This window comes from Ranitomeya variabilis, chromosome 4 (genome assembly GCF_051348905.1).
Source record: "Ranitomeya variabilis isolate aRanVar5 chromosome 4, aRanVar5.hap1, whole genome shotgun sequence".
NCBI classification, from domain to species: Eukaryota; Metazoa; Chordata; class Amphibia; order Anura; family Dendrobatidae; genus Ranitomeya; species Ranitomeya variabilis.
Window position 1 is genome coordinate 511063923 of NC_135235.1, and position 25516 is coordinate 511089438.

At 43.1% G+C, this 25516-nt stretch overlaps 1 protein-coding gene across 1 annotated transcript; it reads right to left on the minus strand.

The window, feature by feature from the left end:
• Nucleotides 1-3511: 3511 nt before the first annotated feature.
• LOC143769080 (olfactory receptor 11L1-like) lies at nucleotides 3512-4613 on the minus strand. The gene has a single exon (XM_077257661.1). The coding sequence runs from the start codon at nucleotides 4611-4613 to the stop codon at nucleotides 3699-3701; it is 915 nt and encodes a 304-aa protein (XP_077113776.1). The 3' UTR covers nucleotides 3512-3698.
• Between the last annotated feature and the right edge of the window lie 20903 nt (nucleotides 4614-25516).

Below are 25516 nucleotides of genomic sequence, written 5' to 3' on the forward strand. Positions count from 1 at the left end.
ATGACTCTGTGGGCCAAAATATGGAAAAATTATAGCTCTCAAAATGTGGTGGTGCAAAAACTTTTTTTGCAATAAAAAGTGTCTTTTAGTGTGTGACAGCTGCCAAACATAAAACCCCAATAGAAAAACCCACTATAAATTGTAAATCAAACCCTCCTTTATCACCCCCTTAGTTGTGGAAAAATAATAAAATAGAAAAATGTATTTATTTCCATTTTACATTTAGGGTTAGGGTTGGTGCTAAAGTTAGGGTTAGGGTTGGTGCTAAAGTTAGGGTTAGGTTTGGGGATAAAGTTAGGGGTGTGTTAGGGTTAGGTTTGTGGTTAGGGTTATGGTTAGGGTTGGGATTAGGGTTAGGGTTGTGTTGGTGTTAGGGTTGGAGTTAGAATTGGGGGGTTTCCACTGTTTAGGTACATCAGAGGCTCTCCAAACGCAACATGTGTCTGATCTCAATTCCAGCCAATTCTGCATTGAAAAAGTCAAACGTTACTCCTTCCCTTCTGAGCTCTGCCATGCGCCCCAACAGTGGTTTACCCCCACATATGGGGTATCAGCATACTCAGAACAAATTGAAAAACAACTTTTGGGGTCCAATTTCTTCTGTTACCCTTGGAAAATTAAATAATTGGGGACAAAAAATCATTTTTGTGAAAAAGATGATTTTTTTTACGGCTCTACATTATAAACTTCTGTGAAGTACTTGTTGGTTCAAAATGCCCACCATACATCTAGATAAGTCCCTTAGGGGGTCTACTTTCCAAAATGGTGTCACTTGTGGGGGTTTCCACTGTTTAGGCACATCAGGGGCCCTCCAAACGCGACATGGCGTCTGATCTTAATTCCAGCCAATTTTGCATTGAAAAGTCAAACGGCACTCCTCCTCTTCTGAGCTCTGTAATGTGCCCAAACAGTGGTTTACCTGCATATGTAGGGTATCAGCATACTCAGGACAAATTTTAAAACAACTTTTGGGGTCCAATTTCTCCTGTTACCCTTGGTAAAATAAAACAAATTGGATCCGAATTCAATTTTTTGCAAAAAAAAAGTTAAATGTTTATTTTATTTAAACATTCCAAAAATTCCTGAGAAGCACCTGAAGGGTTAATAAACTTCTTGATTGTACACCCTTGAGGGGTGCAGTTTTTAGAATGGTGTCACTTTTGGGTATTTTCTATCATATAGACCCCTGAAAGTGACTTTAAATGTGATGTGGTCCCTAAAAAATAATGGTGTTGTAAAAATGAGAAATCACTGGTTAACTTTTAACCCTTATAACTTCCTAACAAAAAAAATTTTGGTTCAAAAATTGTGCTGATATAAAGTACACATGTGGGAAATGTTACTTAATGAGTATTTTGTGTGATATATCTCTGTGATTTAAGGGCATGAGAATTCAAAGTTGGAAAATTGCGAAATGTTCCAAATTTTTGACAAATTTCCATTTTTTTCACAAATAAACACACATCATATCAAAGAAATTTTACCACTAGCATGAAGTAGTATATGTCACTAGAAAATAATGTCAGAATCACCAGGATCCATGAAAGTGTTTCAGAGTTACTACCTCATAAAGGGACAGTGGTCAGAATTGTAAAAATTGACCTGGTCATTAACATGCAAACCACCCTCGGGGGGTAAAGGGGTTAAAATAGTAAAGGTTTTTTCTGAGATTAACTTTTAATTGCCCATAGGCTTTCACAACTAATAAGCAGCACAACTATTCTCACCAGGGTTGCCAACTTGACTTTTTAGTTTTTCTAGACAGCTTATTAAAAAAACATGGACAGACAATGTTTTTATAGATACATTGTAAAATTACAATAAATCAATCATTAAATAATTATGATCATTAGTGATACATGTCTGTGGAGACACGGGGTCGGCGGGCGCCCAGGTCTGCTAGCGGAAAATGCATGGACCAGGGATCATTCCACCGAACGCACCCTCTCCTTTTAACATGGGCATAACGCTACTCACACAACACAGGGTTAGTGTAAAACAGTGTGGCAATGCTTTATTGAACCACAAAACAGGCAGATAATATGTAGAACAGTCCCAGCAAAATACCCCAAGATGGTGCACATTACAGAGTCTCAGCCTTCCGCTGACTCGTCGGTATAATAGCAGCTGTTACATCAGGTGTTCCAGAGCTGATTACCCCAACTGTGACATGCACACAGAGAGGAGGTAGCGACAAGCATAGGAAGATGACTGTCCATTCAGGTACAAGGCCAGTTGATCCAAGGGTCACAACCTGGCTTCTCCGAACATCTCCATGGAGCCAGGCGACTGGCGGGTCCCAATCTTGGCATTCTCCAAATGTATCCATTGGGCAGCGATGATCAATGGAGCAGATCAGTATTCTTCCAACATGTGCCATGGTCTCTTAGGTTGTTTCCTGTAGAATGATAGATCCTTGTCCCTCATGACCGGGCCATGATGTATTGTCAGCAGTCAAGTAGGGTCATCTGGATGTTTGTGATGTCTTGTAACCTATTTTTATATTTAACAAGTGTCCATGAGTCCAGCATCACAGATAAGGGGAAGAATGGTGACAACCAAGTCACCTTGTTTGATTATGTAATCTATTTGCATAGATTTTCCTTCTCTGTTTTAAAAATCAACAAACTATCTGGGCTACCCAATGCATAATTAGCATATCATTAGTCATCAAGGATTAGAGCATACTATGTTATAACACATATCAGCTTGCAAGTCAATATTCCAGGCTTACACAAACAAAAGTCTGTTTTCTTGACCAGTAAGAAAGAAATGCTTAAATTCAAAAGCCAACATACAGATAACAGCCTATTCTTCTTGGTTTGCTAAAAATAGTCATCTGAGTAATTAAGATACAATGATGTGTCTCCACAATGTCTACCGCTCATAATTGTGATTTGAAGACAACAGCTGCATTCGCTTTTAACTGCAAAATGAGGATAATTATGGTCAAAATGATCTGTAAAAGTTTATTCTGCTTCACAAAAATCACAGATTTTTTTATAGACAGGGAAAATACAGTACCCTATTTTTATGGACTGTCCTGGAATTTCTGGACCTGTTGGCAACCCAGATTCTCATCCGCTGGAGGTACAGCGCTGCTTCTTCCTCTTTGCTCTGCTCTTTATAGACAAGATACAGCGGAGATGACACAACTACAGTGCATATGAATGTAGACATGAAATTACCACTGAAGCCTGTCAACAAAGTCAAGGGCAGTAACGGAGAAGCAGTGCTGGACCTGCAGAGAGTGATTATCGCTAATTTTATTATTTTGTATCTCTCCAGGTCTATTGCTGAATAAAAGTTGATCCTACAACATCCCTTTTACATCATTTGTATGCTGCTGTTTAACTGATCCACAAACATACTGTTCTTCTCATAATCTTACTAATTTGTCATTTACAAATAATATCCATCTAGAGAAATAGGAATATCTATGTAAATTAATAAATGTTCAATAATAATAATAAACCATAATTTATTATTTAATTTCTAAACCAAAGCTGCATAACATTTTCCAATAAACAGTGTGTAGTACAAGACAGATTAAAGCATGATGAAGACTCTAGTAAGCTCCACCAGACTTGTCACAACATAATTGATAAAACTACCGTATATGTTCATGGTGAAATAGGATAGGCTTTTAATTACATTAGCAAAATATAGAAGAATGCACAATGAAATAAAAGTTCTCATTATTGTTTAGCAACTTTTTTAAGCGTTATCCTTATATCTTGATTTCTGAGGCTATATATTATCGGGTTAAACAGAGGAGTAAATACAGTGTGTAACAAGGAGACAATCTTATTAACAAGCAAGGAATTTCCTTTAGATGGGATCATGTATTTAGCTATTAGTGTCCCATAAAATGTCACCACAACAATAAGATGAGAACTGCAGGTAGAAAAGGTTTTTTGCTTGCCAGTTGTGGATGGGATATTTGCTATAGTGAGGAAGATATACACATAGGTTCCAATGATAAAACCACAAGGAAGGATAAATATTGGCATAGAAAATAGAAAGACTTCCAGCTCTACGAGAGAAGTGTCCGAGCAAGAAAGCTTCTGAAGAGGGAAAAGGTCACAGTAGAAGTGGTTAATGATATTGTCATGGCAAAAATTAAAATTTGATATGGGCATAACTGCGATAAGATTGAGAGTAAGACCCAGCAACCATGGCCATAGTGAAAGATAGACCTGGCACCTAAAGTCCATGATGCTAGAGTACCGTAAGGGACTGCAGATGGCCACGTATCGATCATAGGACATCACTGATAGAAGAAAACACTCTGCGATGGTTGTACCACTGAAGAAATAAAATTGTGTGATACACCCTACAAAAGTCATTATTGTCCCTCTGAACAGAGAGGTGCCGAGCATATTGGGAACAATATTCATGGAAATCACAAGGTCAGAAAAGGAAAGATGACAAAGAAAGTAATACATTGGGGATTGGAGGTATGCATTGGCACAAACCAGTATGATGATAAGAAGGTTTCCCATAACTGTAAAAAGAAAGACTAGCAAGAAAAGAATGAAGAATACAATGTTGAAGCTGTGAAGATTTCCGAAACCCAATCGAATGAATTCAGTAACTCTTGTTTGGTTCATTATGAATTATCAGATTTTCCTGAAACATTAAAGTAAATATATTTCTAACTTGAGTGAAGAAAATGTAGTTTTTAGAAAATGGAATAAAAAAACATCTTTCATGTGCTGGCCACTTTTAGGTACATCTTTTCAGTACAGAAGTTGCTTTTCTTAGTAATGTACATTGGCAGTGCATGAAGCCTCTGTTATGTTTAGGAAACCAACTTAGGTTGATGTGCAATGAGTTACTTGGAACGTATCCTGTTGCTCATATTAGAAGATAGACTATAGCCAGGATGTCCAAGGTCAACCACTATGTTCAAGGATACTGTGATCATTAAACAATTCATGTCATCATAACATTGCTTATCTTACTAGTACGTTGTTTACAACTTGAACTAGCACCAATGAGTTTATTGGCTAGCAGCTCATTTTTTCACTCCCAAGATGCCACATGAGGTACAAAGACAACTACAATCAGTCTTTATAAGACATGGACATAATCATGTATGTATTTTAGCCTAAAAAAATAATATTTGCAACACGGTTTCATTAAGTATGTTGAATCGTTTAATCCCTACAAAATTTAAAATACATCAAGCTTCTGTGGCACCACCCTACTGCATACATGACCAGTGACCATGACTTATCTTACAGTCCCTGCATAGTGCATTCATCATCATTATCATCATCATCATTAATATTACCCTCTTCCGGCACATCTACTGCAGTTCTATGGCGCAGGCTCAGTAGCGTGTTATACATCTGGCACCTGCCTCTAACAGCAGGGATTAGATTAAACTCCGTTTGCTGTTGTGGAACCTCTTAAATGCTGCCATGAATCTCTGACACTAGTATTTAGCGCCCATCTTCCCTCGTACAATACCTATCTTGTCTTCTCTTTGCATTCCTGTAAAAGTCCAGTCTGCATCTTCCGTTTACAGGAGTTCATAATTTAATAATGATAAAGTAGTGCAGTATATGACAAAGGTGATTAAACAACCGTCCTTAAAAATATCACAAAATTAAGAAAAGAAAACAAACTTTGAATCATCCCCTATTCCAAATGCAAAAAATAATGAAACAAAATAAGCATATTCCAAATCTCTATGTTCACAAAAGTCTATGTTCATAAAAGTGGCAAACACTGTAAAGTAAAAAAAATGAAGCATTTCCAGCATTACTTATTTTCACTTGCCACACTTAAAATAAAAAGAATGAAAATCAATCAAAGCATTATACATACTCCAAAATTATACCAATGAAACAGCTTGGAATTAGTGATGAGCAAATATACTCGTTACTTGAGATTTCTAGAGCATGCTCGGGGGTCCTCCGAGTATTTTTTAGTGCTTGGAGATTTAGTTTTTCTTGCGGCAGCTGGATGATTTACATCTGTTAGCCAGCATAAGTACATGTGGGGGTTTCCTGGTTGCTAGGGAATCCCCACATGTAGTCAAGCTGGCTAACAGATGTAAATCATTCAGCTGCGGCAAGAAAAACTAAATCTCCAAGCACTAAAAAATACTCGGAGGACCCCCGAGCATGATTGAGAAATCTCGAGTAACGAGTATATTCACTACTTGGAATCAATAAATAAGCCTTCACTAAAGTCTGTCCACAAATTTTTTTTTTGCAAATTTTCTTTTACAATTATTTTACAAAGTTCTGAGTTTTTTAAATCAATACAATATATATATATATATATATATATATATATATATATATATATATATATATATATATATATATATATATATAACAAAACTAGACAAATTTGGAATCAATGCAATCATACTGACCTGAAGAATCATGTTACCAAGTCAATTTGACAGCATAATGAGGACTGTAAAATTAAAACAAAGCAAAAAAAAACAGTGGCAAAATTGCATTTTTTTCACTCTTTCACCGCACTTGGAATTATTTTTCTCATTTTTCATAATAGCGTAAAGTAAAATAAATTGTCATTCAAAACTACAAATCATCTGCCAAAAAAGAGTGACAGTTTTTATATCTCGCCTGATGCCACTGCGGCATTTGCTGTGCAATGTTAGTAATTAGAATTATCTTCAATAGCATAAAAAAAATCATGGACACATTACATTTTGGTACCTGGACAGTGACAAAAACTGCCTTGTACGTTCGTTAACATAGTGTTTAGGAACCTACTGATGGTTGGCCACCGTGGCAGAATCTGACCACTGACCAGGAAAGATTCTCATGAAAGTAGATGATGAAGATTTCTATTGAATGACAGTAAGCACAGATCTTAAAATTGTCATAGAAATAACATTTCAAAATAAAAATAATTTTAAGACTTTTTTTCCTGAATCTAAAATATCTTTTAATTAATACAGGTCTAGAGAGAGAAGATGATATCATTATACAATGTAAGGTTTTCCAAGCAATCATTGATCTACTAAGAATGAGCTACTTACAATGTGACTGTCACAGGAAAGATACCGTATATATCTTGGTACCGTGTTAGCCAGTAAATAGAAAAATATTTAGAATTGAGAGTCCTCAGTGGTTGATAACTTTTAATGGCTAACTGAAAAGATGGTAACAAATTGCAAGCTTTCGAGACTACACAGGTCTCATCATTAGGCTCAGATGTGACTGTCAGGCATCAACAATATATCAGTGTCATCATCTTTTATATTTTTATTTCATTGCTTGTGGCTGGATGTCTAGGGAGAGATTTATTCCCAGTACCCACAGGAATAAACTTTACTTTTAATTTATACATATAATTTTTATGCAACTGACTGAAGTTGCTTAATTCCATTAAAAGAAAAAAATCCTTATATTTTTAAGGATACACTTTTATTTTCTGCAGGCACATACCACATTCAGTACTGTTTATTTAATGATTTATTTTTTTTAATGATTATAATCACTTTCCCCCAAAAAATGTATATATATATTTTTTTGTGAAAAGTATTATTATAATAAGTTTTTGCTTTAAATGTGCTTTCTACATACCGTATTTTGCAGATTGTAAGATGCACTGAATTATAAGATGTACCGCAAATTTTGAGGAGAAAAATAGGAAAAAAAATCTTTTTAATAAAATGGTGGTGCTTCTTATAATCCATGCATCTTATTGCTTACCGGGGGTGGTGGCTGCAGTGAAGTGGGGCCCCAGGGTCACCGTTGGAGGAGGCAAGAGCGGAGCATTGTTGCAGGCCGCAGGCTGGGATGAGGGGGTGTTCGGATGTGCCGTGCAGCTTACCGCTGCGGGTATTCGGTGCTGCGGGTGTCTAGTGCTGCGGATCTTGGTGCCAAGATCTCCATCTGCGCATGCGCCGCCCCGGTTGGTAGCCACTTTCCCGGAGTCCAGTCCACCGCATAGGAAACCATGTTACTACGGGGACTCTGGACTTTCACATGATGTCGGCAGAGCCCTCACAGCACCAGACATCCGCAGCAACAGACACCGGCAGCACCAGACACCCACAGCACCAGACACACGCAGCACTGAACACTGGCAGCTGTGCGCCGCACCGCACATCCGAACACCCCCTCATCCCAGCCTGCGGGCGGTAAGGTATATCCGCATTTTAAGATGCACCCCAATTTTCTCCCCAAATTTGGGGGGGAAAATGCATCTTACAATCCGAAAAATATGGTACTTCATACTGGACTGTTGTTTCTCCAACTATTCGTGTTTTCTTAAGAGACAACTAATTTTATACTTTGGTATTTTTAATTGCTTTAATATATACATATTAATTGGTGTTAGGTGGTTTATGGTTACTCCATTTCTGGTGGTTTCACAAGTTTTATGTGCACAAGATGCTAGTGCATTGTTGTGGTACTTAAGTTGGATTTCTTGTGTTCCTCCTTCTTTATCAGCCCCTGATGTACCTGTGTATCCCTTTTGGGACTTGTCATATCATGCTATGATTCATAAAGTAGATAGTTCGTGGCAACCATTAAGAGGCCCCTAAGACAAATAAGAGCTGGTTACTGACTGGTTATTGTGCTTTTCATTTTGTGTTAGTCTATGCTAAATCTTTTCCTTTTGACTTATTAAAGGGAAGGTACCGCATTTGTAGATCATTAATAAATTAATGTAATGTGGCATAACATGCTGTTATAACCAAGTTTTGAATGCATTTCAAACATATTTTGTGTGTTACAGGAGTTTAAAGACAGCACTGGGGCTGACATCTTGTTTTCACAGCAGCAGCACGACACTATCAGTGTCATAATATGGCACCCCATGGTCATAGGAGATAACTGACTGCTGACCCTATCTCTAACATTGCAGCCGCATTAGCAGTGAGTTGGGCATGCCTCGGCGGGCTGCACAATTCACAGTAGTGGGAGTGATCTGCTGCCATATTCATGGAGCCCTCGAATCTGCTAACTAAACATAAACAGCACTGCTTCCAACAGAACAGATCCTATATTGAGGGCTAACAGTTGTAAAATGCAGGAGAAAAGCCTGGCAGAATTGCAGAGACATCAAGGAGGAACAGTGTACAATTAGCATTATAGGAGCAGGAGCTGTCAGCTGCACTGCAGGAGTTGTGATTCATCCCTTCCTAAGATAAGGAGCTGAAGTGAATGGCCAGGCTTTGTGGAGGGAGGTGAGAGAATCATGTCATCTGGGTGAGAGAGACTGATGGGAGAGAGAAAAATAGTAACTGCTGGTGATAGCAGATCACAGAGCAGTCTCCCACAAAATGGCACTGCCCTGTGATGCTACTCTTCATTCTGCCCCAGGGATACTAGAACACCCAAAAAGGGAGGGAAATGGTGATGTCAGCAGTTACTGCCCCAATTTTCCAGCTAGCAGTAAAGCTGGTAAGTCTTACTATAGCTGCTTGAGGTCTAAAATGGAAAATGATCCCCCTAGTGGTAAATATATATATTTGTCAGAAAATATATAATATTTTTAATATAGAAATGTTTGCAAACAGTGCAAATATTGCATTAATACATTTGAATGACTATTTTAAGCTTAATTTCACAAAAAAAAAAAACTACAAGGAAACTGGTGGCACCTTCCCTTTAACTTTTCATCAAGAAACGTGCATAGAGCCAATTTCTGGTGAGCATTACATCTTTGCCATTCTTGGAAATGCACCACAGGCCTCTAATAACAGGTGGTGCTCTATTTTAAGACCTTACTGTCAAAGTAATTATGCTAGAAATTAATTATCTCCATTCAGGAGTGTAGCGACCCAGTCGGCGGGATCCGTCTCAAGGATACTGGGTGATCGGGCCCCATATGGCCGCAGGCATTCCCCTGTTTCCAGCAATCTCACTTACCTTGTCCGGGCTCCCCTGATGTTCCCTCAGGCTGCGGTGTCTTCCCGACATGTCGCCTCCGTCTCCTCTCTTCCGGGTCGCAGGGGAGCAAGCATAGGGCATGCACGCGCCGCTGTCAAATGATTTAAAGGGCCAGTGCACCTTTTTCCTGTAATCACCTCTCAACTAATCACTGAGAGGCTTGCCTATACTTAAGTTCATCACTTCCTTTGGGAGGTGCCTGGGCAACTTTGTGCATTGTTTTAAGTTGCTGTTCTCAGGTCCCAGACAAGCGCCTGCTTGCTCAGCCTTGTCTTGCCTTGTTCTAATTCCCAGTGTTTTCTTCTAGTACTGGTGCCCTGCCTACCTACCATCTACCCGTGGACTTTGGCGGTACCCTCTGGACCTTCCGGTTCACCTTCTCCAGTTCCCAGGACCTCTCGCTCTCCTCCCCTCGGTTCCATTGTTCCTCTTGGGTCTGATCCTCTGGTCTTGGAGCTGTTGCACTTGAGCCTCCTTGGTTGTTCTGGGTCAATCCCTGTTAAGGGGTTCGCTCTCCGCAGCTCACTCGGGGGATTTCAGTGTTTTGGTCCAGGGGGTCCTCCCGTGTGGGTGCTCCTGTTTCAGAGTCTAAATGGAGCCTTGCAATTCATCTGACATCCTTGTCTGGCTGGTTCCTAGGGACCAATTTCCACAGTGACCTCTGTGGTCAAGTGGATTCACTAACCTCACTCCGCCTGCCTTGGTGTGACAGATTTGGCCCAGGCCATGGATCCGGCTGATACCTAATTCTCCTTCCAAAGGGAACTAGCTGGTCTTCGATAAAATCAAGACAATCTGGTGACTTTCATGCAGACCCTTGATCAGGGCCGGACTGGGACAAAAAAGCAGCCCTGCCACACAAACCTCACGGGCCCACATACTATAACACTCATCAGCCCCGATCAGTGAATTTTTGCTATAATTTGTCGTCCCCTCATCACTCTCTTAAAGGAGTTATTTGAAGAGCCACATGTGAATGGCGCCACAGTGCGTATGGTTGACCACAGCTCCATTACATGGTGCTCTTCAAAGCTTCATTTCCTAGGATCAAGGGGGTCCCAGAGGTCAGATCCATAGCAAACAAAGTCATCCCCTATCCAGAAGATAGGGGTGAACTTCCAAATTTGTATAACCCTCCAAACAGTATTATGGGCACCACATAGTCCTCCAGACAGTGTTATAGGCACCACATAGTCCTCCATATAGTGTTATCGGTACCACATAGTCATCTTTATAGTATTATGGGCACCATATAATTCTCCATACAGTATTATGGGCACCACATAGTCCACCATATAGTATTATGGGCACCACATAGTCCTCCATACAGTATTATGGGCACCATATAGTTCTCCATACAGTATTATGGGCACCACATAATGCTCTATACTGTATAATGAGCCCACATAATGCTCCATACAGTCTTATGGCCCCATATATTACTGCATACAGTATTATGGGCCCCACATAATGCTCCATACAGTATAATGGGCCCCATATATTAATTCATACAGTATAATGGGCCCCATATATTACTTCATACAGAATAATGGGCCCCATATATTAGTTCATACAGTATAATGGGCATAATAAATTACTTCATACAGTATAATGTGCCCCATATATTACTTCATGCAGTATAATGGGCCCCATATATTACTTCATACAGTATAATGGGCCCCATATATTACTTCATACAGTATAATGGGCCCCATATGATACTTCTCTGTTGTGAATCCGCTTTTTGGGCTCCCCTGGTGGTTGCTGGTGGTACTGGTGACTTGTGTGTGCTTTGCTGTCCCAGTTCACCTGCTCCCATCAGTGTTTGGGAGTTTCCTATTTAGCCTTGCTCTCCAGTCATTTCCTTGCCGGTCATCATTGTAACCAGAGCCTTCGGTTGCATGTTCCTGCTACTAGTCTGCTGATCAGCTAAGTGGACTTTGTCCTTTTGTTTTGTATCTTTTGTCCAGTTTGCAGTTTTTGTTATTCTCTGTAGCTGGAAGCTCTTGCGGGCTGAAATTGCCACTCCTGTGTCATGAGTTGACACAGGAGTCTTAAAGTAATTTCAGGATGGTTTTTTGAAAGGGTTTTCAGTTGACCGTGAAGTCCTCTTTTGTATCCTTCTGCTATCTAGTAAGTGGACCTCTCTTTGCTAAATCTACTTTCATACTGTGTATGTCTTTTCCTCTTAACTCACCCTTATTACATGTGGGGGGCTGCTATCATCTTTTGGGGTATTTCCCTAGAGGTAAGCCAGGTCTGTTCCTTCCTCTACCAGGCGTAGTTAGTCCTCCGGCTGGCGCGTGGCATCTAGGAAGTCGTAGGTATGCTCCCTGGCTACTATTAGTTGTGTGGTAGATTTAGCTCACGGTCAGCTCGAGATTCCATCACCCAGAGCTCGTCCGTTATTTTTGTGTTCTGATGTTTCCCTGCCATTGGGAATCATGACAGTATGACCGGCCAATGTTAAAGTTATTGGCAGAAGAAAGGAGAGAAAAAAAGAAGTCTGTAGATTTTTTTTTTTTTCCCCCCCTATGCTTGCTCCATAGTTGGATCAGTTGTATTTCAGCTCTAATTACAGCCTTTGCCTTTCTCTCCTTCTAATCCTTGAATGGCTCTGATCTCACCTGTTTAAAGATGGACCCTCAGAGTTTGGCTGTAGGTTTAAATAATCTTGCTACCAAGGTTCAAAATTTACAAGATTTTGTTATACATACTCCGATGTCTGAACCTAAAATTCCTACACCAGAGGTGTTTTCCGGAGATAGATCTCGGTTCCTGAATTTCAAATATAATTGTAAATTGTTCCTTTCTCTCAGACCTCACTCCTCTGGAGATCCTGTCCAGCAGGTTAAGATTGTAATCTCTTTGCTGAGAGGTGACCCTCAAAATTGGGCATTTTCATTGACACCAGGGGATCCTGCGTTGCTCAATGTGGATGCGTTTTTTCTGGCTTTAGGGTTGCTTTATGAGGAACCTAATTTGGAGATTCAAGCTGAAAAAGCTTTGATAGCCCTATCTCAAGGGCAAGATGAAGCTGAGATATACTGCCAAAAATTTCGTAGATGGTCTGTGCTTACTCAGTGGAATGAGTGCGCCCTAGCGGCAAATTTCAGAGAGGGCCTTTCTGATGCCGTTAAAGATGTTATGGTCGGGTTCCCTGTGCCCACAGGTCTGAATGAGTCCATGACAATGGCTATTCAGATTGATCGGCGTTTGCGGGAGCGCAAACCCGTGCACCATTTGGCAGTATCTTCTGAAGATACGCCAGAGAAAATGCAATGTGACAGAATTCTGTCCAGAAGCGAGCGGCAGAATTATAGGCGTAAAAATGGGTTATGCTTCTATTGTGGTGATTCTGCTCATGTTATATCAGCATGCTCTAAACGTACAAGGAAGGTTGACAAGTCTATTTCAATTGGCACTTTACAGTCTAAATTTATTCTGTCTGTAACCTTGATTTGTTCATTATCAGTTATTACCATGGATGCCTATGTGGACTCTGGCGCCGCTCTGAGTCTTATGGACTGGTCCTTTGCCAGGCGCTGTGGGTTTGATTTAGAGCCTCTGGAAGTCCCTATACCTCTGAAGGGTATTGATTCTACGCCTTTGGCTTGTAATAAACCACAATTCTGGACGCAAGTGACTATGCGTATGACTCCAGACCATCAGGAGGTGATTCGCTTCCTTGTGTTGTACAATTTGCATGATGTTTTGGTGCTTGGATTACCATGGTTACAATCTCATAACCCAGTCCTTGACTGGAAAACAATGTCTGTGTTAAGCTGGGGATGTCGGGGGGCTCATGGGGACATACCTTTGGTTTCCATTTCGTCATCTATTCCCTCTGAGATTCCGGCATTTTTGTCTGATTATCGTGATATTTTTGAGGAGCCTAAAATTGGTTCACTCCCTCCCCCACAGAGATTGTGATTGCGCCATAGATCTGATTCCTGGCAGTAAATTTCCAAAGGGTCATTTGTTTAACTTATCTGTACCTGAACATGTTGCTATGCGAGAGTATATTAAGGAGTCCCTGGAAAAGGGACATATTCATCCTTCTTCATCTCCTTTAGGAGCTGGTTTTTTCTTTGTATCTAAAGAGGATGGCTCTCTGAGGCCTTGTATTGATTATGGACTCCTGAATAAAATTACAGTCAAATATCAGTATCCGTTGCCTTTGCTCACTGATTTGTTTGCTCGCATAAGGGGGGCTAAGTGGTTCTCTAAGATTGATCTTCGTGGGGCGTATAATTTGGTGCGAATTAAGCAGGGGGATGAGTGGAAAACCGCATTTAATACGCCTGAGGGCCATTTTGAGTATTTAGTAATGCCTTTCGGCCTTTCTAATGCACCTTCAGTCTTTCAGTCCTTAATGCATGATATTTTCCGTGAATATTTGGATAAATTTATGATTGTGTATTTGGATGATATTTTGATTTTTTCTGATGACTGGGAGTCTCATGTTCAACAGGTCAGGAGGGTTTTTCAGGTTTTGCGGGAGAATTCTTTGTGTGTAAAGGGTTCAAAGTGTGTTTTTGGGGTTCAAAAGATTTCCTTTTTGGGGTACATTTTTTCCCCTTCTTCTATTGAGATGGACCCTGTCAAGGTTCGGGCTATTTGTGACTGGACGCAGCCTACTTCTCTTAAGAGTCTTCAGAAATTCTTGGGCTTTGCTAATTTTTATCGTCGATTTATAACTGGTTTTTCTGGCGTTGCTAAACCTCTGACGGATTTGACCAAAAAGGGTGCTGATGTTGCCAATTGGTCCCCTGCTGCTGTGGAGGCCTTTCGGGAGCTTAAGCGCCGCTTTTTGTCTGCCCCTGTGTTGCGCCAGCCTGATGTTTCTCTTCCCTTTCAGGTTGAGGTCGATGCTTCCGAGATCGGAGCGGGGGCGGTTTTGTCGCAGAAAAGTTCCGACTGCTCAGTGATGAGACTTTGTGCGTTCTTTTCTCGAAAATTTTCGTCCGCCGAGCGAAACTATGATGTTGGTAATCGGGAGCTTTTGGCCATGAAGTGGGCATTTGAGGAGTGGCGTCATTGGCTTGAGGGTGCCAGACATCAGGTGGTAGTTTTGACTGATCACAAGAATCTGATTTATCTAGAGTCTGCCAGGCGCCTGAATCCTAGACAGGCACGATGGTCGTTGTTTTTTTCTCGGTTTAATTTTGTGGTTTCATACTTACCGGGTTCTAAAAATGTTAAGGCAGATGCTCTTTCTAGGAGTTTTGAGCCTGACTCTCCTGGGGATTCTGAACCTGCTCGTGTCCTTAAGGATGGGGTGGTTTTGTCTGCTGTCTCCCCAGATCTGCGACGTGCTTTGCAAGAATTTCAGGCGGATAGACCTGATCGTTGTCCGCCTGGTAGACTGTTTGTTCCTGATGATTGGACCAGTAGAGTCATCTCGGAAGTTCATTCTTCTTCGCTGGCAGGTCATCCTGGAATTTTTGGTACCAGAGATTTGGTGGCTAGATCCTTCTGGTGGCCCTCCCTGTCTCGGGATGTGCGTGTTTTTGTGCAGTCTTGTGATGTGTGTGCTCGGGCCAAGCCTTGTTGTTCTAGGGCTAGTGGGTTATTGTTGCCCTTGCCTGTTCCGAAGAGGCCTTGGACGCACATCTCTATGGACTTTATTTCTGATCTCCCTGTTTCTCAGAAGATGTCTGTCATCTGGGTGGTGTGTGACCGTTTTTCTAAAATGGTTCATTTGGTACCATTGCCTAAGTTGCCTTCCTCATCTGAGTTGGTCCCTCTATTTTTTCAAAATGTGGTTCGCTTGCATGGTATTCCGGAAAACATCGTTTCTGACAGGGGAACCCAGTTCGTGTCTACATTTTGGCGGGCATTCTGTGCCAGGTTGGGCATTGATTTGTCTTTTTCGTCTGCATTCCATCCTCAGACTAATGGCCAGACGGAGCGAACTAATCAAACTTTGGAGACTTATTTGAGGTGTTTTGTGTCTGCGGATCAGGATGACTGGGTTGCCTTTTTGCCGTTGGCAGAATTTGCTCTTAATAATCGGGCTAGTTCTGCCACTTTGGTTTCTCCTTTCTTTTGCAATTCAGGGTTTCATCCTCGTTTTTCATCTGGTCAGGTGGAATCTTCGGATTGTCCTGGAGTGGATGCGGTGGTGGATCGGTTGCATCAGATTTGGGGACAAGTGGTGGACAATTTGAAGTTGTCCCAGGAGAGGACTCAGCAGTTTGCTAACCGCCGTCATCGTGTTGGTCCTCGCCTTCGTGTTGGGGACTTGGTGTGGTTGTCTTCCCGTTTTGTCCCTATGAGGGTTTCTTCTCCTAAGTTTAAGCCTCGGTTCATCGGTCCTTATAGGATTTTGGAGATACTTAACCCTGTGTCCTTTCGTTTGGACCTCCCGGCATCTTTCGCTATCCATAATGTATTCCATCGGTCGTTGTTGCGGAGATATGAGGATATGAGGTACCGGTGGTTCCTTTTACTGAACCTCCTGCTCCTGTGCTGGTGGAGGGTGAATTGGAGTATGTTGTAGAGAAGATCTTGGATTCCCGTATTTCCAGACGGAGACTTCAATATCTGGTTAAATGGAAGGGCTATGGTCAGGAAGATAATTCTTGGGTAACTGCCTCTGATGTTCATGCCTCGGATTTGGTTCGTGCCTTTCATAGGGCTCATCCAGATCGCCCTGGAGGTTCTCGTGAGGGTTCGGTGCCCCCTCCTTAAGGGGGGGGTACTGTTGTGAATCCGCTTTTTGGGCTCCCCTGGTGGTTGCTGGTGGTACTGGTGACTTGTGTGTGCTTTGCTGTCCCAGTTCACCTGCTCCCATCAGTGTTTGGGAGTTTCCTATTTAGCCTTGCTCTCCAGTCATTTCCTTGCCGGTCATCATTGTAACCAGAGCCTTCGGTTGCATGTTCCTGCTACTAGTCTGCTGATCAGCTAAGTGGACTTTGTCCTTTTGTTTTGTATCTTTTGTCCAGTTTGCAGTTTTTGTTATTCTCTGTAGCTGGAAGCTCTTGCGGGCTGAAATTGCCACTCCTGTGTCATGAGTTGACACAGGAGTCTTAAAGTAATTTCAGGATGGTTTTTTGAAAGGGTTTTCAGTTGACCGTGAAGTCCTCTTTTGTATCCTTCTGCTATCTAGTAAGTGGACCTCTCTTTGCTAAATCTACTTTCATACTGTGTATGTCTTTTCCTCTTAACTCGCCGTTATTACATGCGGGGGGCTGCTATCATCTTTTGGGGTATTTCCCTAGAGGTAAGCCAGGTCTGTTCCTTCCTCTACCAGGCGTAGTTAGTCCTCCGGCTGGCGCGTGGCATCTAGGAAGTCGTAGGTATGCTCCCTGGCTACTATTAGTTGTGTGGTAGATTTAGCTCACGGTCAGCTCGAGATTCCATCACCCAGAGCTCGTCCGTTATTTTTGTGTTCTGATGTTTCCCTGCCATTGGGAATCATGACACTTCTCCCTGTTCCCCTCTGCTCTGGTCTCCTCAGTGTATTCTGATCCTTCACACTGCTTGGCACAGAGGATGCGCTGTAGTGATGTCAGTGCGCCCTCTGCGCTAAGACAAAGCACAAAGCTCAGACGCAGAGGAGGAATGATGAGAGAGGGAGCATTAGCGGATGACTCCCTCACTCATCATTGTTTTCAACTGTGTCAGCATTGGCACCGGAGCCCCACTACTTACGAGCACCATAGCATGCCATGTCACCGATGGCTTGTGGACCCGGCACTTGCCCGCTTGTGCCGGGTGGTGATGTCGGCCTTGATATATGCGTCAAAACTGAGCACCACCAAATATTAACCAGTCGGTGAAATGCTTTTAGGACACACACCTGTCATGGTTCCCAATGGCAAGGGAACGTAAGAAACATATAAATAACGAACGAGCTCTCGGGTGATGGAAACTCGAGTTGACCGTGAGCTAAATCTACCACACAACTAATAGTAGCCAGGGAGCATACCTACGGCTTCCTATATGCCACGCGCCAGCCGGAGGACTAACTACGCCTGGTAGAGGAAGAAACAGACCTGGCTTACCTCTAGGGAAATACCCCAAAAGATGATAGCAGCCCCCCACATGTAATAACGGTGAATTAAGAGGAAAAGACATACACAGTATGAAAGTAGATTTAGCAAAGAGAGGTCCACTTACTAGATAGCAGAAGGATACAAAAGAGGACTTCACGGTCAGCTGAAAACCCTTTCAAAATACCATCCTGAAATTACTTTAAGACTCCTGTGTCAACTCATGACACAGGAGTGGCAATTTCAGCCCGCAAACGCTTCCAGCTACAGAGAATTACAAAAACTGCAAACTGGACAAAAGGTACAAAACAAAAGGACAAAGTCCACTTAGCTGATCAGCAGACTAGTAGCAGGAACATGCAACCGAAGGCTCTGGTTACAATGATGACCGGCAAGGAAATGACTGGAGAGCAAGGCTAAATAGGAAACTCCCAAACGCTGATGGAAGCAGGTGAACAGAAGCAGCAAAGTGCAAACAAGTCACCAGTACCACCAGCAACCACCAGGGGAGCCCAAATAAGCGGATACACAACAGTACCCTCCCCTTAAGGAGGGGGCACCGAACCCTCACAAGAACCACCAGGGCGATCTGGATGAGCCCTATGAAAGGCACGAACCAAATCCGAGGCATGAACATCAGAGGCAGTTACCCAAGAATTATCTTCCTGACCATAGCCCTTCCATTTAACCAGATATTGAAGTCTCCGTCTGGAAATACGGGAGTCCAAGATCTTTTCTACCACGTACTCCAATTCACCCTCCACCAGCACAGGAGCAGGAGGTTCAGTAGAAGGAACCACCGGTACCTCATATCTCCGCAACAACGACCGATGGAACACATTATGGATAGCGAAAGATGCCGGGAGGTCCAAACGAAAGGAAACAGGGTTAAGAATCTCCAAAATCCTATAAGGACCGATGAACCGAGGCTTAAATTTAGGAGAAGAAACCCTCATAGGGACAAAACGGGAAGACAACCACACCAAGTCCCCAACACGAAGGTGGGGGCCAACACGACGACGGTGGTTAGCAAACTGCTGAGTCCTCTCCTGGGACAATTCCAAATTATCCACCACTTGTCCCCAAATCTGATGCAACCGATCCACTACGGCATCCACTCCAGGACAATCCGAAGATTCAACCTGACCAGATGAAAAACGCGGATGAAACCCAGAATTGCAAAAGAAAGGAGAAACCAAAGTGGCAGAACTAGCCCGATTATTAAGAGCAAACTCCGCCAACGGCAGAAAGGCAACCCAATCATCCTGATCCGCAGACACAAAACACCTCAAATAAGTCTCCAAAGTTTGATTAGTTCATTCCGTCTGGCCATTGGTCTGAGGATGGAATGCAGACGAAAAAGACAAATCAATGCCCAACCTGGCACAGAATGCCCGCCAAAATCTAGACACGAACTGGGTACCCCTGTCAGAAATGATGTTTTCCGGAATACCATGCAAGCGAACCACATTTTGAAAAAACAGAGGGACCAACTCAGATGAGGAAGGCAACTTAGGCAATGGCACCAAATGAACCATTTTAGAAAAACGGTCACACACCACCCAGATGACAGACATCTTCTGAGAAACAGGGAGGTCCGAGATAAAGTCCATAGAGATGTGCGTCCAAGGCCTCTTCGGAATAGGCAAGGGCAACAACAACCCACTAGCCCTAGAACAACAAGGCTTGGCCCGAGCACACACATCGCAAGACTGCACAAAAACACGCACATCTCGAGACAGGGAAGGCCACCAGAAGGATCTAGCCACCAAATCTCTGGTGCCAAAAATTCCCGGATGACCTGCCAGAGTAGAAGAATGAACTTCCGAGATGACTCTAGTGGTCCACTCGTCAGGAACAAACAGTCTACCAGACGGACAACGATCAGGTCTATCCGCCTGAAATTCTTGCAAAGCACGTCGCAAATCTGGAGAGACAGCAGACAAAACCACTCCATCCTTAAGGACACCAGCAGGTTCAGAATTCCCAGGAGAGTCAGGCTCAAAACTCCTAGAAAGAGCATCTGCCTTCACATTCCTAGAACCCGGTAAATACGAGACCACAAAATTAAACCGGGAAAAGAACAACGACCAACGTGCCTGTCTAGGATTCAGGCGCCTGGCAGACTCCAAATAAATTAAATTCTTGTGATCAGTCAAAACTACCACCTGATGTCTGGCACCCTCAAGCCAATGACGCCACTCCTCAAATGCCCACTTCATGGCCAAAAGCTCCCGATTACCAACATCATAGTTTCGCTCGGTGGCCGAAAATTTTCGCGAAAAGAACGCACAAGGTCTCATCACCGAGCAGTCGGAACTTTTCTGCGACAAAACCGCCCCCGCTCCGATCTCGGAAGCATCGACCTCAACCTGAAAGGGAAGAGAAACATCAGGCTGGCGCAACACAGGGGCAGACAAAAAGCGGCGCTTAAGCTCCCGAAAGGCCTCCACGGCAGCAGGGGACCAATTGGCAACATCAGCACCCTTTTTAGTCAAATCCATCAGAGGTTTAGCAACGCCAGAAAAACCAGCCATAAATCGACGATAAAAATTAGCAAAGCCCAAGAATTTCTGGAGACTCTTCAGAGAAGTAGGCTACGTCCAGTCGTAAATAGCCCGAACCTTGACAGGGTCCATCTCAATAGAAGAAGGGGAAAAAATGTACCCCAAAAAGGAAATTTTTTGAACCCCAAAAACACACTTTGAACCCTTTACACACAAAGAATTCTCCCGCAAAACCTGAAAAACCCTCCTGACCTGCTGAACATGAGACTCCCAGTCATCAGAAAAAATCAAAATATCATCCAAGTAAACAATCAAAAATTTATCCAAATATTCACGGAAAATATCATGCATTAAGGACTGAAAGACCGAAGGAGCATTAGAAAGGCCGAAAGGCATTACCAAATACTCAAAATGGCCCTCAGGCGTATTAAATGCGGTTTTCCACTCATCCCCCTGCTTAATTCGCACCAAATTATACGCCCCACGAAGATCAATCTTAGAGAACCACTTAGCCCCCCTTATGTGAGCAAACAAATCAGTCAGCAAAGGCAATGGATACTGATATTTGACTGTAATTTTATTCAGGAGTCGATAATCAATACAAGGCCTCAGAGAGCCATCCTTTTTAGAGACAAAGAAAAAACCGGCTCCTAAAGGTGATGAAGAAGGACGAATATGTCCCTTTTCCAGGGACTCCTTAATATACTCGCGCATAGCAGCATGTTCAGGTACAGATAGGTTAAACAAACGACCCTTTGGAAATTTACTGCCAGGAATCAGATCTATGGCGCAATCACAATCCCTGTGAGGAGGGAGTGAACCAATCTTAGGCTCTTCAAAAATATCACGATAATTAGACAAAAATGCCGGAATCTCAGATGGAATAGATGACGAAATGGACACCATAGGAGTGTCCCCATGAGCCCCCCGACATCCCCAGCTTAACACAGACATAGCTTTCCAGTCAAGGACTGGGTTATGAGACTGTAACCATGGTAATCCAAGCACCAAAACATCATGTAAATTGTACAACACAAGGAAGCGAATCACCTCCTGATGGTCTGGAGTCATACGCATAGTCACTTGCGTCCAGAACTGTGGTTTATTACAAGCCAAAGGTGTAGAATCAATACCCTTCAGAGGTATAGGGACTTCCAGAGGCTCTAAATCAAACCCACAGCGCCTGGCAAAGGACCAGTCCATAAGACTCAGAGCGGCGCCAGAGTCCACATAGGCATCCACGGTAATAACTGATAATGAACAAATCAAGGTTACAGACAAAATAAATTTGGACTGTAAAGTGCCAATTGAAATGGACTTGCCAACCTTCCTAGTACGTTTAGAGCATGCTGATATAACATGAGCAGAATCACCACAATAGAAGCATAACCCATTTTTACGCCTATAATTCTGCCGCTCGCTTCTGGACATAACTCTGTCACATTGCATTTTCTCTGGCGTCTCTTCAGAAGATACCGCCAAATGGTGCACGGGTTTGCGCTCCCGCAAACGCCGATCAATCTGAATTGCCATTGTCATGGACTCATTCAGACCTGTAGGCGCAGGGAACCCGACCATAACATCTTTAACGGCATCAGAAAGACCCTCTCTGAAATTTGCCGCCAAGGCGCACTCATTCCACTGAGTAAGCACAGACCATCTACGAAATTTTTGGCAGTACATCTCCGCTTCATCTTGCCCTTGAGATAGGGCTATCAAAGCTTTTTCAGCTTGAATCTCCAAATTAGGTTCCTCATAAAGCAACCCCAAAGCCAGGAAAAACGCATCCACATTGAGCAACGCAGGATCCCCTGGTGCCATTGAAAATGCCCAATTTTGAGGGTCACCTCGCAGCAAAGAGATTACAATCTTAACCTGCTGGACAGGATCTCCTGAGGAGTGAGGTCTGAGAGAAAGGAATAATTTACAATTATATTTGAAATTCAAAAACCGAGATCTATCTCCGGAAAACACCTCTGGTGTAGGGATTTTAGGTTCAGAAATAGGAGTATGCATAACAAAATCTTATAAATTTTGAACCTTCGTAGCAAGATTATTTAAACCTGCAGCCAAACTCTGAGGATCCATCTTTAAACAGGTGAGCTCAGAGCCATTCAAGGATTATAAGGAGAGAAAGGCAAAGGCTGTAATTAGAGCTGAAATAAAACTGATCCAACTATGGAGCAAGCATAGGGGAAAAAGAGGGAAAAAAAAAAAATTTACAGACTTCTTTTTTCTCTCCTTTCTTCTGCCAATAAGTTTAACACTGGCCGGTCATACTGTCATGGTTCCCAATGGCAAGGGAACGTAAGAAACATATAAATAACGAACGAGCTCTCGGGTGATGGAAACTCGAGTTGACCGTGAGCTAAATCTACCACACAACTAATAGTAGCCAGGGAGCATACCTACGGCTTCCTATATGCCACGCGCCAGCCGGAGGACTAACTACGCCTGGTAGAGGAAGAAACAGACCTGGCTTACCTCTAGGGAAATACCCCAAAAGATGATAGCAGCCCCCCACATGTAATAACGGTGAATTAAGAGGAAAAGACATACACAGTATGAAAGTAGATTTAGCAAAGAGAGGTCCACTTACTAGATAGCAGAAGGATACAAAAGAGGACTTCACGGTCAGCTGAAAACCCTTTCAAAATACCATCCTGAAATTACTTTAAGACTCCTGTGTCAACTCATGACACAGGAGTGGCAATTTCAGCCCGCAAGAGCTTCCAGCTACAGAGAATTACAAAAACTGCAAACTGGACAAAAGGTACAAAACAAAAGGACAAAGTCCACTTAGCTGATCAGCAGACTAGTAGCAGGAACATGCAACCGAAGGCTCTGGTTACAATGATGACCGGCAAGGAAATGACTGGAGAGCAAAGATAAATAGGAAACTCCCAAACGCTGATGGAAGCAGGTGAACAGAAGCAGCAAAGTGCAAACAAGTCACCAGTACCACCAGCAACCACCAGGGGAGCCCAAAAAGCGGATACACAACACACACCCTTAAATCAAAGGGATTTATAAAAAGAAAATAATCAGCACACCGATTAAATAAGAGAAAAGTGAAGGACTCTTTATTAGCTCATGTGGTAATATTTCAATTCCATAGCCGAGAAATGATCTGTTATGGATCCAAAACGTTGTCACTTGGGCTAATAAAGAGTCCTCCACTTTGCACAATTGGAATGCCTCTTATTTTCATATATATACACACACACACTTAGAGCGGATACTTATATTTACATCATGTATACAGGACAGGAGGAGTATACACAATGTACACAGCTCCACACTATATACTATGGTAAGGAATATAGAGTGGAGCTATGTATATACTATATAGTGTAGAGATGTGCCAGTGTATATAGTGTGGATTCCATACTATATACACAGCACTCTACTATATGAAAAGCTCTACACTATATATACGCAATTCTACATTATAATTAAGACAGTCTTACACTATATTATGAGCATACGTCACATAGGTGACACACATAAATATCATATAGGAGACACCGCAAGTGCTGAATATATATCACATTGAGACTACTGTATATACATTATATAGGTGATACTGCAACTGCTATGTATAGTCACAGTATCACTTAAATAATGTATGTACAGCATTATCACCTATAATGTATATACAACAATAGCAGTATCACCTATATATTGTATATAGAGCAGTCTGTATACAATATGTAGGTGATACTGCTACTGATTTATATAATTGCAGTATCACCTATATGATGTATGCAGACTGCTCTCTATACATTGTGTAGGTCATACTGCTACTTCTCTATATATTATAGTTAATAGAAGAGAACAAAGGAAGCTTTCTCAAATATATAAAAGCGATAAATTTATTAGTTACAAAAAATACTCATACAAAAAAGACCAATAAAATAGACATGATACAAAAACACATGAACACGTTATCTGTAAATACCCGTGTACAGAACACAAGAGTGTAAAGAAAGACACCAGGATTAATAGAGGAGCGTACCACATAAACCATTAGCTGTACATGTTCTTAATGTGGACCATAACTAAGGTGCTACCAAGCCAAAATCTCCATGTGTAACTATGAATAAAATACTATGTCTATCACCCTCTGTGTGTCCTATGCCATATGGACACGAGTGGTGAAAGAGCTATAGACCATGCGTTATGTGCACCCTAAGGTCCTAGACACAAAAACCTTGTGGACCCTGGAAACGCTAGTGGTCCTGAAAAAACGGTTATCATATTGAACACATGGGAGGCTGGTCTCACCTGGTATGCGGACGCTCCAGCACGCACGCGTGGCTGTGGTGAGTGCGGGCGGCTGCTCGTGGCTGTGGTGAGTGCGGGCGGCTGCGCGTGGCACTGCTGAGTGCGGGCGGCTGCGCGTCACGGTGGTGAGTGCAGGCGGCTGCGCGTGGCGGTGGTGAGTGCTGGCGGCTGTGCGTGGCGGTGCTGAGTGCGGGCGGCTGTGCGTGGCTGTGGTGAGTGCGGGCGGCTGTGCGTGGCGGTGGTGAGTGCGGGCGGCTGTGCGTGGCGGAGGTGAGTGCGGGCGGCTGTGCGTGGCGGAGGTGAGTGCGGGCGGCTGTGCGTGGCTGTGGTGAGTGCGGGCGGCTGTGCGTGGCGGTGCTGAGTGTGGGCGGCTGTGCGTGGCGGTGCTGAGTGCGGGCGGCTGCACGTGGCTGTGGTGAGTGCGGGCGGCTGCTTGTGGCTGTGGTGAGTGCGGGCGGCTGCTCGTGGCTGTGGTGAGTGCGGGCAGCTGCGCGTGGCGGTGCTGAGTGCGGGCGGCTGCGCGTGGCTGTGGTGAGTGCGGGCGGCTGCGCGTGGCTGTGGTGAGTGCAGGCGGCTGCGCATGGCGGTGGTGAGTGTGGGCAGCTTTGCGTGGCTGTGGTGAGTGCGGGCGGCTGTGCGTGGCGGTGGTGAGTGCGGGCGGCTGTGCGTGGCGTGTTATGACCCCAATGGCGAGGGTCTCAGAGGAACGTGGAAGTCTGCAGAATACAAAAATCCAGCTCATAGGGCAGTGGTAACTGGGTTGACCATATATCTACTCCTAACGCCAACACTAGAAGTAGCCGGGGATCATTCCTACGTTGATTCT

Bases quoted from the DNA above. Each gene is read 5' to 3' on its own strand.
- LOC143769080 (XM_077257661.1), bottom strand. From the start codon at position 4,613: ATGAACCAAACAAGAGTTACTGAATTCATTCGATTGGGTTTCGGAAAT.